The following is a 13807-nucleotide window of genomic DNA, read 5'->3' as shown; positions in this document are numbered from 1 at the left end:
GTGGGTAAAATGAGGACCCGGATTGTTGTTGGGGGCAATATGCTGACTCTGTAAACCGCTTAGAGAGGGCTGAATGCCCTATGAAGCGGTATATAAGTCTAACTGCTATTGCTATTGCTATTGCTATCCTCCTCCAATGGGCTTAGCCTTGCTGGCTGTAGGTGATTGAAATTACCAGTGATATTTCTGGAAGATGCCTGTCTTTATAATAGGGCCTTATTTCCCTGAAAATCTGCAAGAACAATTTTGTGAAATGCTTATATTTTAGGCATAGCTTCTGCTTCTAAATCAGGTTTTGGGATAACTTCAGAGGTGGGTTGCTACCGGTTTGGCCCGGGTTCGCCGAACCGGTAATGGAATTCATTAATGATTTGGATGAAGGAATAAATGGGGAACTCATCAAATTTGCAGATGACACCAAGCTGGCAGGAATAGCCAACACTCCAGAAGACAGGCTTAAGATACAGAAGTATCTTGACAAACTTGAACATTGGGCACTAACTAATAAAATGAAATTCAATGGTGAAAAGAGTAAGGTTCTACATTTAGGCAACAAAAACGAAATGCACAGGTACAGTATAGGTGGTACCTTGCTCAACAGTAGTAACTGTGACAGGGATCTTGGAGTCCTAGTGCACAACCATTTAAATAGGAGCCAGCAGTGTGCAGCAGCTGCCAAAAAAGCTAACACAGTTCTAGGCTGCATAAACAGAGGGATAGAATCAAGATCACGTGAAGTGTTAATATCAATTTATAATGCCTTGGTAAGGCCATACTTGGAATACTGCATTCAGTTTTGGTCACCACATTGTAGAAAAGATGTGGAGACTCTAGAAAGAGTGCAGAGAAGAGCAACAAAGTTGATTAGGGGACTGGAGACTAAAACATGTGAAGAACAGTTGCAGGAATTGGGTATATCTAGTTTAATGAAAAGAAGGACTAGGGGAGACATGATAGCAGTGTTCCAATATCTCAGCGGTTGCCACAAAGAAGAGGGAGTCAACCTATTCTCCAAGGCATCTGAGCGTAGAACAAGAAGCAATGGGTGGAAACTAATCAAGGAGAGAAGCAACTTAGAACTGAGAAGAAATTTCCTGACAGTTAGAACAATTAATCAGTGGAACAGCTTTCCTTCAGAAGTTGTGAATGCCCCAACACTGGAAGTCTTTAAGAAGATGTTGGATAGCCATTTGTCTGAAACAGTATAGGGTTTCCTGCCTAGGCAGGGGGTTGGACTAGAAGACCTCCAAGGTACCTTCCAACTTTGCTATTTTATTGCATTGTATTGAATTCAGGTCTGGATCGCAAAACTGGCAGCGACCCAGGCCTGCCACACACCCTTGGCGGTTCCCTCGCTGTCGCTTGGCCACCACCATTTTGGATTTTAGTGACTTCGTGTGTGCAGTTCACTGTAAATTGTTCTGCGCATGAACAGAACCCGCGAGAGTCTGGCACACACGCATGCGCACTGCACCCAGGTTGTGAACCAGCAGTAACGCCATCAGCAAACCACCTCTGGATGACTTATGCATGATGACTTATTCAAACGAATAGCAAAAAAATGTCTAGTACACTTAACTTATTTTGAAATCTACTACAAGATTAAGTTTATTCTTAATCTAATTTATGTTTGGCAGTCTCTCTGTATACCACAAAAGAATTTAATTGACTGTAGGTGGATTTTAACTTGGTACATGCTAAAGCATCCAAATATAAACTTCATAGGAATCACAGGACTGAAGTCTAAACTAATCCTTTGGTTTTATCCAATATCCCATATGGATCTATTTCTCTCTTTTTTTTTCATTAACATTTCAAGATGCTGATTAAAAACAATCTTGGTTTTTCTTTCAGTGTAGTAATTTCCCTTTCCCGTCAGCATATGTAGATAGCTTAATTACATTTGAACACCCACCTTCTTTTATAGAGGCTTGGTGTTATACTTATCCCCCTTGATCCCTTAGGATAACTAATATTCATTCTCTCTCTGGGGTATGCAATGTTCATCTACACGAGGAAACACTTATTTCAATAACATCTTCCCAAAACATGGATATCAAGAATGTTCACAGCCAAGGTCAGAGGGTGATCATAATTTCATTGTACAGGAACATTATTATGTCTTCATAAAATTCGACTCTGCCCTTTGTGACTCCAATTACATGCAATTTAATATTTCTAATAAAATCAGGAATCTATTTTATAAGGTGGCTTATTTCACCTGACTATTTGTAGAGCAGCTGAATTTCATTTCTTCTTTCCTTCTCTAAAAGTTCTAAAGTGAAACATATAGCAATAGCAATAGCAGTTAGACTTATATACCGCTTCATAGGGCTTTCAGCCCTCTCTAAGCGGTTTACAGAGTCAGCATATCGCCCCCAACAACAATCCAGGTCCTCATTTTACCCACCTCGGAAGGATGGAAGGCTGAGTCAACCCTGAGCCGGTGAGATTTGAACAGCCGAACTGCAGGACTGCAGTCATCTGAAGTGGCCTGCAGTGCTGCATTTAACCACTGCACCACCTTGGCTCCAAGGATGTTACCTAGTTTGGGTAATGACTCAAGAAAAGAACCAGGCTCAAAGAGTACCAAGGACCCTGAACGGTAATATGCATTCTCTAAATTACTGAATATAATAACAGTTTAACGTCAGTGCAGTCAGCACAGAAATCCTTTTATGTACCTTTATAAATCTTTCATTTTTTTTAGCACTCCTTATCACAATCATCGGCTTTCTCTGTTCACTCTTAGGGGGCGTGGGAGTGCCATCCCTCCACCACCACCTGGACGAGGAACTCAAGTAGCAAGAGGAACGCCGGTGTCCCGCGGAGTACTCCCAGTCCCACCCGCCACCAGAGGGGTCCCCGCCCCTCGAGCCAGAGGGGTTCCGGCCGTACCCGGTTACAGAGCTCCCCCTCTACCAGCACATGAGTCTTACGAAGAATATGTAAGTACCTGTTTTTCAACAACACGAAGACATGTCAATTGTTCTTCCACATTGCTGCAAGTGGTTTTTCATATGTTAATTGTACCCATAAAGAGTATTCAGAAGAATCCCAAGGGAATTGTTTGCATTTGATGAGCTGGATGCTGCATTAGCTTTTGCAATTTCGGAGTTATTCAGGCCATTATCTCATTCCCAAGTATGTTCTTTTGCAGAATAGTTCATCCCGAGCCAGGGCTATTATATGGCTAGGAAAACATAATGCCTGCCTGCTTTTTGGAAGTGATTCTGAGGATTGCTGATTACATTAAGTCTGAAAGTCGAAGCTTTGCAAAGTGTTGTAGGAATGTTTAGCTTTTATTTTAAAATGATACGTTGATGGGGTAGTTTTTATATCATACTTTTCCTCTGAGAGTTCAGAGGCAGCATCCATAGCACTATTTTCTTCATCCCCCCCCTCCCCCAGTACAAATTTTTGTTTGCTTGCAAGGTATCTGCTGAGTTGTGTGATGTTTGTGCACACAAGATAACTGAAGATTGGGGAAGTGTTGTTGTTCATATATTTAATTGGTCAATGTTAAACCAAACAGGTCTCTAAAACTTTGGCTGCACCCCCAAACCACAGTTTTAAATATATTCTTTTTAAGATAGTCAAATGTTATTTCGTTTTTAACTAAAAAATACAGCATAGACCAATTCTAAGTGCATTAGCCGAGGTGGCACAGTGGGTAGAGTGCAGTACTGCAGGCCACTTCAGCTGACTGCTATCTGCAGTTCAGCGGTTCAAATCTCACCGGCTCAGGGTTGACTCAGCCTTCCATCCTTCCGAGGTGGGTAAAATGAGGACCCAGATTGTGGGGGCAATATGCTGACTCTGTAAACCGCTTAGAGAGGGCTGAAAGCCCTATGAAGCGGTATATAAGTCTAACTGCTATTGCTATTGCTATTGTTCTTTTTATTAAAAAAATTATCCCTGTTTTATAAAGAAATGGGATAGAAACAATACAGCAATAGCAATAGCAATAGCAGTTCGACTTATACACCGCTTCATAGGGCTTTCAGCCCTCTCTAAGCAGTTTACAGACTCAGCATATCGCCCCCACAGTCTGGGTCCTCATTTCACCCACCTCGGAAGGATGGAAGGCTGAGTCAACCTTGAGCCGGTGAGATTTGAACCGCTGAACTGCAGATAACAGTCAGCTGAAGTGGCCTGCAGTAGTGCACCCTAACCACTGCGCCACCTCGGCTCAACACATGAAATATTTCAAAACTAGTGATTTATTTTTAGAGAACTAGTATGATGTACAGATTTTTATTTTTTTTATTTAGCATACAGCATCCATAGAGGCCATGCAATCACGGATACACAAACGTAAGCTTAAATAAAGCATCAGTAAATAAATATACATATACAAGGTGCCAACATATACAATATGAAGAGCCGAGGTGGCACAGTGGTTAGGGTGCAGTACTGCAGGCCACTTCAGCTGACTGTGATCTGCAGTTCGGCTGTTCAAATCTCACCGGCTCAAGGTCGACTCAGCCTTCCATCCTTCCGAGGTGGGTGAAATGAGGACCCAGACTGTGGGGGCAATATGCTGACTCAATTTGCTAAAAAAATTGTAAACCACTTAGAGAGAGCTGAAAGCCCTATGAAGTGGTATATAAGTCTAATAAATAAATAAATAAATAAATAAATAAATAAATAAATAAATAAATAAATAAATAAATAAATAAATAAATAAATAAATAACTCAATTTCATTGAGGGCCACATCAAGATTGTGTTTAACCTTGGGGGGCTGGGGTGGGTGCGACCAGTTTGACGTCACTCGTGTGGGGGGCGCCTGTGGTGGCCCGCGGTGCTTCCGCCAGCGAAAACAGACTCCCGAGCTCCGTTTTTGGCTGCCATGGCCTCCTAAACCTTCTGCTTTTTTCACTGGCAGAGAGTTGCAGGAGGCTGTGGCAGCCAAAAATGGAGCCCGGGAGCCTGTTTTCGCTGGCAGTAGCTTCACAGGCCAGTCCTTAGCTGTTTCCAGGGTGCGCCATGGGCCAGAATTGGCCCCCGGGCCTCGAGTTTGACACCTGTGCGCTAGGCCCAGCTTTTAGTTCTTCAGTCATAGAAACTCTCTCAGTGATTTCAGGCCAGCCATTTTCTCAGCCTAAGTTACTTCACAGGGTTGCTGGGGGCCCATAAAAGCCAACTGAAATAATAATTTTATTATTAATCACTTAGGGGCTAATATAGACGAGGCGTGTTTGCGCAATACTTGGACTGAGAGAGAAGCATATTATCCAATTAAGGATGAGATACATAAGCTTTGCGCATGTCTGGGTGTGTGCTCATGCATGTAATTCTTTTCAAGCTAGATATGGATCAGTGGTTCGTTAGGGATAAATGGGATTTTTGATCTGTTTTCTGTTCAAGGACATTCGTGCTATTATCATCATCATTTCATTTCTGTATGAACCCAGAACAAAGCAGATCATGGCAATCAGTCTCCCACTGAGAGACATTGTCGTGGTTTTAGAGCTTCGGATCTTGGATTTGCCTTTGCATGGTTGGTTCTGAATAGCAATAGCAATAGCAGTTAGACTTATATACCGCTTCATAGGGCTTTCAGCCCCCTCTAAGCGGTTTACAGAGTCAGCATATCGCCCCCCACAGTCTGGGTCCTCATTTCACCCACCTCGGAAGGATGGAAGGCTGAGTCAACCTTGAGCCGGTGAGATTAGAACCGCCGAACTGCAGATAACAGTCAGCTGAAGTGGCCTGCAGTACTGCACCCTAACCACTGCGCCACCTTGGCTCTTTCTCTCTCCCCCTTTAACTAAGGTAGCCACAACACCATCCTCCAACATCTGTGTGAAGGAGAACACACAGAAGAGCTTAATGAACACACAGAAGAGCTTAATGAAGTTACGTTAGTTCCAGCTGCCATTCAAGATGGCCGCGCACATGGATGAACCCTGGAGGGCAGTGTCTCTCAACCTTGGCGACTTTAAGTCCCGTGGACTTCAACTCCCAGAATCCCCCAGCCAGCACAGCTGGGGAATTCTGGGAGTTGAAGTCCACAGGACTTAAAAGTCGCCAAGGTTGAGAAACACTGCTGTAGGGCAAGGGGCATCATCTATAGTCGGCAAGACTTGTTACAAATTGGATTGAAATGTGAAAAGACTATTACAGACAATTTTATACGTTCTCATAAATTACTGGAGGAGGTAGCTAGGCCCCTGGGGGAGCCATGGATTACTATCCCTGCAGGAAGGAGGAAGAGGAGGACAAAACAGAGGGACATGAAGAGAAAGAGAGGGTGTCATACAGGTGTTCTCTTTTTAAGCTGAGTAGGTTTCCAACAAGCCTTCAATATAGAGCCAAGGTGGCGCAGTGGTTAAATGCAGCACTGCAGGCTACTTCAGCTGACTGCAGTTCTGCAGTTCGGCTGTTCAAATCTCACCGGCTCAGGGTTGACTCAGCCTTCCATCCTTCCGAGGTGGGTCAAATGAGGACCTGGATTGTTGTTGGGGGCAATATGCTGACTCTGTAAACCGCTTAGAGAGGGCTGAAAGCCCTATGAAGCGGTATATAAGTCTAACTGCTATTGCTAACTGCTATTGCTAATTCCAAGTATATTTCTTACCCACGCAAGATCTCTTACTGACAAAATGGATGAATTAAGGCTACATATCGCAAAGACTAAATACATCAAGAACTGCTGTGTTTTGCTAATCACAGAAACATGGCTTATTTTTACTCATTCTGGATGCAGCTGTTGAGCTGGAAGGCTACATAGATCACTGGGAGGAGAGGAATAGTGAATCCAGCAAGAGCAAAGGGGGAGTTTTAACAAAAGCTTATACACTGAAGATGAAATTTAATTTCGTTGTACCATGTGCGATGACAATAAAATAAAATAATTCAAGGTTGTTTATTCACTCAGAAAGATAGGGATGCTTCAAAGAGAAGGCTGTAGCCAAGCCACCTCACTGCTCAGGTTCTTCAGAAATAGGTTTTCCCATGCATTTTACTTTAAAAAAAAAAACAATGTCAGCAGTTTATTTTATTTTTATTTCAAGGAGTGAATGGAGAAACGTTCAATAGTTCACAACTGTGAAAAATCCCCAAGTAATTATATCTGGGTGATGTGCTAAACAGGTAGTGTCAAAATTTGACTGAAACTTATCCCAGTCGCTTGGAAGCCTCCTTGATGTGTTTCTTGCAATAGATATTGGGAAAATGATAGGTTCTGTTAAAGAGGCGGCACGATTGTTTCAGGTTTCCAAAACATCTGCATGAGAATGAGAGTTCCATTTATCTGAGGCATCAAATTACCGACAGTCCTCAATTTATGAGTCTTACCAAAACTAGCTGGATTCAGTCTTGGTGTTTATCCTAAGCAGATCTGAATATTTCTCGATCCAGCGACGTATTCCATTTTATCTAAGAGCCTAAACCAGAGCAATACAATTAGAGCTGCTGGTTTTTTTCCCCGTGTGTGTGTGTGTGTGTGTGTGTGTGTGTGTGTGTGTTTTAGCAAAAATTACTAAAAATGAAACTGAATGTCACATGCTGCTCTTTAAGCTCCATTTGCTATTAGCATTTTTCAATAGTCGGGAGACAAATTAGAATGCCTGTACTTATTTCAGAAGATTTATGGACAGCGTGAGCTTTATCACAGAAGACATTTTGTCACATTTTAATACTTCTGCAGAAATATATGTATGTATGTATGTATGTATGTGTGTGTGTGTGTGTGTGTGTGTGTATATGTTGTATTTGTGTGTGTGTGTGTATATATGTATATGTATGTATGTATGTATGTATGTGTGTGTGTGTGTATATATATATATATATATATATATATATATATATATATATATATATATATATATATATATATATATATATATATATATATATATGTTGTATTTGTGCTGATAAATAAATAAAGGGAGACTAGTATAGATCTATTTCAAGCTATTTAGCTCTCATCAGCTAGCCATACCCTTACTGGGATTTGAACCTGGGCTATATTACATATTAGGCAGACGTCTTAGCCATTAGGCCACAGGCTCTGATCCGTTATTAGCCAAGCCAGGGTGAAAGGTATCTATTAGATTTTACAACCCCCGGTATATATATATTATTAGATTTTTTTGGAGGGGGGCATACCGGGGGTTGTAAAAATATAATAGATACCTTTCACCCTGGCTTCGGAAGGATAGAAGGCTGAGTCAACCCTGAGCCGATGAGATTTGAACAGCCGAACTGCAGCTAACAAGTTTAATAGTTTCCAAGTTTAATAAAATTTGTATGCCGCCCTCTCCTATTGGGACTCTGGGCGGCTCACAACAAGACAAAGAAACATTTAAAATTTAAAAATAAAAAATACAATGTTAAAATTCCACATCATCCATTCCATCTAAGCGGGGCTGGATATCTATCAACAGCCCCAGGCCTGCCGGAACAGCCAGATCTTGATGCCTTTACGGAAGGCCGGGACAGTCAGCTGAAGTAGCCTGCAGTGCTGCACTCTAACCACTGCGCCACCTTGGCTCTCGCCTACCCAGCTGGTCATTAGGGCAGAGAACTGGTTGTTAAATTATTTGAATCCCACCACTGCTACTACAGTTGTTAAAGTAGTAACAACTGAAGTTAAATGCAAATCCCTAAGCAAAGTATGCCAATCTTTCAAAATATCACTCATTCAGAAATAACAATTTGGTGTTGTTGTTTTGTTTTTTACTGTAGCTACAAAGCTACAAACCATAGTTTACAAATGGCTTCACAGATTCCCCTGAACAAAGCATAGGATGCCTTCTAAAATTATGTAAGCCCAGCTGGCATTCAATAAGATGGACACAGATTTGTAGCTATAAGACAGCAGCCCAGCTAGATGTATCTCAGTGGGAATCTTCATCTGAGCTCACTGACCTTTCCTTTCTTCATTTGGACAACTCAACCATCTGGAGAAGAAAATTTAGTTCTAGCACATTTCTACCATAAACCTCGTTTCCTCATCTGAAACTTTTTAGCATGTAATGCACCATAAAGTACACATTATTTTTCTGAATGTTTTTCCTAGGTCAAGTTCGTGATTTGACTCACAAGAGATTATATCTGTATAAAACAGAATACCTCTTCATGGTATTGGACCTGGGTACTTGAGAGACCGTCTGAGTTTGAGTTTGAGTTTGAGTTTTTATTTCATTTGTATGCTGCCCTTTTCCCTGAGGGGACTCAGGGCGGCTCACAGCTCAAAAAGGGAAGGGGGAATACAAACAGTTTAACAACAATACAGAACAATACATGGTTAAAAAGCACAACAATCATACCATTCGAGATAGGGGCAGCGAATCTTTAGCCCCAGGCCTGTCGGAACAGCCAGGTTTTAAGGGCTACGCGGAAGGCCTGGAGGGTGGTGAGGGTACGAATCTCCACGGGGAGTTCGTTCCAGAGGGTCGGAGCAGCCACAGAGAAGGCTCTCCTCCGGGTAGTCGCCAGTCGGCACTGGCCAGCGGATGGAATTCGGAGGAGGCCTAATCTGTGGGATCTAATTGGTCTAGTGGAGGTAATTGCTGCCAATTACCTCCCAAAGACCCGTTAGATCACACAGGGTCGGCCTCCTCCAGGTTCCGTCTACTAGCCAATGCCATCTGGCTACTACCCGGGGGAGGGCCTTCTCTGTGGTGGCTCCGGCCCTTTGGAACGAACTCCCCGCGGAGATTCGGACCCTCACCTCTCTCCAGGCCTTCCAGAAAGCTGTCAAAACCTGGCTGTGCCGGCAGGCCTGGGGTTGATGAGTTCCCCTCCCCTCTCGACTTGTATGGCTGTATGATTCTTGTGTATTTTAATTATGTGTCTTGTGTTTTATGTTCCCTTTTTTTCCCCTTTGGAGTTGTTCGCTGCCCTGAGTCCCTCCCGGAGAAGGGCGGCATACAAATAAACTAAACCTTAAACCTTTCAACTGAAACTCTTGATAATATATTTCATCTGTAAATGGTTTTGTTCTTCACCGCTTAGAGTTTAAAGAAAAAGCTGACACAGTCTAAAATGCAAAGTTGCTATATGTGATACTAGTATGATACAGTTTAATAGCAATAGCAATAGCAGTTAGACTTATATACCGCTTCATAGGGCTTTCAGCTCTCTCTAAGCGGTTTTACAGAGTCAGCGTATTGCCCCCAACAACAATCCAGGTCCTCATTTCACCCACCTCGAAAGGATGGAAGGCTGAGTCAACCTTGAGCCAGTGAGATTTGAACAGCCGAACTGCTGAACTGCAGTCAGCTGAAGTAGCCTGCAGTGCTGCATTTAACCACTGCGCCACCTCGGCTCTTAAAAATATTCATATCTATATATAATAATCTAAGTGAAGAGTAAGCGTCAGGGGTGTTAGTTGACTTTCTTTGGCCCCTAAGAATTCATATCACCGGCCTTGTTTTGCCAAAGTATTTTTTATATATAAATCCAGAAATGTTGCCCTGTAGCAGAAGCTCTAAGTTGAATTTTCTCTGATACCTTACCATTGTCTTTCTCATAACTCTTTCCAGTGTTTTTTTTTTTTTTGCTCCAAACCAGGATGGACGTAACACTGGTCAAACTTCATTTGTCCAGGTTATCCATTGCAGCCTTGTACATTAAGCTAGTACCCCAACTGTCTAGCCATCTTCTTTACATTTACACAAAGAAACATTATGATGAGGATGGTCTATGGCAAGAATAGAATAGAATAGAATAGAATAGAATAGAATAGAATAGAATAGAATTTTATTATTTGTATGCCGCCCTTCTCCGGGAGGACTCAGGGCGGTGAACAATTCAAAAGGGGGGAAAAGGGGAACATAAAAAACAAAGTACAAATAATAAAAATAGGCAACAGTCGCACAACCATACATGTCGAGAGGGGAGGGAACTCATCACCCCCAGGCCTGCTGGCAAAGCCAGGTTTTGACGGCTTTTCGGAAGGCCTGGAGAGAGGTGAGGGTCCGAATCCCTGCGGGGAGTTCATTCCAGAGGGCCGGAGCTGCCACAGAGAAGGCCCTCCCCTGGGTAATAGCCAGATGGCATTGGTGGTAGATGGCACCCGGAGGAGGCCAAACCTGTGAGATCTAATGGGTCTGTGGGAGGTAATTGGCAGCAGGCGGTCTCTCAAAGACAAGGCAAGGGGTCTCCATACCTGGCATCTTTAAGACTTATGGACTTTAACTCTCAGAATTCTTCAAACATTTGTGATGACTGGAGAATTCTGGGAATTGAAGTCCACAATAATTAAAATTGCCCTGTTTGGCAACCCCTGGTCTATGGACAAGTCAACTATTGTCTCTGAATATCCTTCCTCCTGTTGTCTGTGTTCTCTAATCAGGGTTAAAGACCCTAGGTGAAAATAGACTAGTGCTGAACAACTTAAGCTTAGCTGATCAGTGATGGGATTAAAAAAACTACAAGTACTGTGGGCGTGGCTTGGTGTGTGTGGCATGGCTTGGTGGGCGTGGCTTGGTGGACATGGCAGGGGAAGGTTACTGCAAAATCCCCATTTCCTCCCGATCAGCTGGTACTCGGGAGGCAGAGAATAGATGGGGGTGGGGCCAGTCAGAACTGGTATTTACCGGTTCTCCAAACTACTCAAAATTTCTTCTACCGGTTCTCCAGAACTGGTCAGAACCTGCTGAATACCACTTCCGTAGCTGATGTACCAGCCATGTTAGACGTGTTAAAAACCTAAGTCTTTTGCCTTGATTTGACAACCCTTTCAACCTCTAGTGTTGTCCCTCCCAACAAGAGCCGAGGTGGCGCAGGGGTTAGGCTGCAGGCCACTTCAGCTGACTGTTATCTGCAGTTCAGCGGTTCTAATCTCACCGGCTCAAGGTTGACTCAGCCTTCCATCCTTCCGAGGTGGGTGAATTGAGGACCCAGACTGTGGGGGCGATATGCTGACTCTGTAAACCGCTTCGAGAGGGCTTAAAGCCCTATGAAGCGGTATATAAGTCTAACTGCTATTGCTATTGCTATTGCTATTGATAGGATAAACTTTGCATATCTCATTTAGAATGGAATGACAGCACTTTTAAATATTCTACAATGTAGAACCTCAAATCCCTCCCTCCCAAATTTGTTCTGAGGTCAAGAGAATCACGGGAGACAATAGCTTGACCTGAAGTTTACTTAAACAGTGACACAATCCTATAATAGAAGCAGTTTATTGGATTCATCTGATCATGATAGAAACGCTTTACTGTAAGCCTGCATTTATTTGCATCCCATTGTGGTAGTGACTGTGGGATACTTGCAGAATGATAAAAAAAGTAAAAAAGATAATACATAACAATAAAATTAAAAAGATTAAATAATAAAGTAAAAACCAAGAGAATGTGTGAGGGTGAGTGGACCCTTGCCAAAAGCCAGAGGCTACAGAAGAAAAGAAAACCACCAAATCCAAAATAAAATCCTCTCCCATCAGTGAAGAGATCCAGCAAAGAATCATCCCCAGAGAGAAATCATCCAGATGCTCCAAACTCTATGGCCTCCCCAAGATACACAAAGAAGGAACACCACTCAGACCCATAGTCAGCTCCATAGGCTCACCTCTACAGAATCTTGCCAAATTCCTCACCAAACAACTCCGGTTCCACCACAATACCGCGAAGCCCTTATCCGCGGAGACATAAACGCGAGTGCTAATCCACGCCATCGGAATCGCTAAAGCAAATGTGACCTTACCGCTTCTGACATAAGGGCGGAGGGCAAATCCGCACCTTGCGAAGCACTCAGCCTAACCTAACCCTAACCCTAACCCTAACCCTAAACCTAAACCTAAACCTAACCCTAACCCTAAAGCAAACCCCTAAACCTAATCCTAACCCTTACCTTAATTTAAATCCGCTTTCTGCTGCCGCACTGTTTTAAAGCGCCCTTCTGTCGCCGCGTTGTTGTTGCGGCGGTGATGACGCACGGTGATGACGTCGCGGCTTTAGCAACGCGGTTTTATCACTGCTATTTTGACGAGCGTGGTTTTGTCGTGCCACGAACAACTCCAACCCTACACAGAATCCATCACCTCACATGTACAAAACTCACTCTACTTCCTAGAAACAATAAAGAAACAAAACCTACAACCCAGCGACCTACTTGTGATCTTTGATGTCATATCCCTCTTCACCCTTTAAAAGAAGCCTTGACAGCTATCCAGAACAAACACAACCCCCCTAAACACATCCGGGACCTGACCAACCACTGCCTAACCAACACATACTTCATCCATAATGGACAAAGATACAAATAGATAGAAGGATCACCCATGGGATTACCCCTCTCACCTGTCATCACAAACTTATACATGGAACACTTTAAAACCAACGCCTTAGATAAATCTGAACACAAACTCAAACTCTGGCTTAGATATGTAGATGACACTTTTGTAATTTGGCCACACGGGAAAGAAAAACTGGACAACTTCCTCACACATCTCAACAGCCTACACCCCAAAATACAATTCACTATGGAAATAGAAGCTAACAATCAACTTCTCTTTCTGGATCTCCTAATCTACAAAAAACCCAATGGCTCCCTAGGACACACCATATACCCCCCCCCCAAAAAAAAAAACCACACACCAACCACTACTTAAATGCACAATCCCATCACCACCCTGCACAGATCAACTCTGTAGCCAAGACCCTCATCTCCAGAACCAAACGCCTACCCGACAAAGACCACCTGAAAATTGAATTACACACCCTCACAAACATATTAATTTCCAACGGATTTCAAAAAAACACAATTACCAACCTAACCCAAAGGGAGACACTCCCCAAGAACTAAGACACAGAACAGGACAATGGCATCGCCCTCCTCCCTTACAT

General features: G+C 43.0%; 1 protein-coding gene across 2 annotated transcripts in view; it reads left to right on the top strand.

Annotated features, from left to right (window-relative positions):
- The window catches only part of KHDRBS2 (KH RNA binding domain containing, signal transduction associated 2), a 457717-nt gene that overhangs the window by 300021 nt on the left and 143889 nt on the right, over positions 1 to 13807 (top strand). For both annotated transcript variants that reach the window (XM_032216390.1, XM_032216389.1), the window contains exon 6: positions 2753 to 2948. In XM_032216390.1, the coding sequence (XP_032072281.1) occupies positions 2753 to 2948 (196 nt within the window). The remainder of the gene's footprint in view (positions 1 to 2752; positions 2949 to 13807) is intronic.

The sequence above is a fragment of the Thamnophis elegans genome, chromosome 4, assembly GCF_009769535.1.
Source record: "Thamnophis elegans isolate rThaEle1 chromosome 4, rThaEle1.pri, whole genome shotgun sequence".
Classification (NCBI taxonomy): domain Eukaryota; kingdom Metazoa; phylum Chordata; class Lepidosauria; order Squamata; family Colubridae; genus Thamnophis; species Thamnophis elegans.
This window is presented reverse-complemented; position numbering and strand designations above follow the sequence as displayed.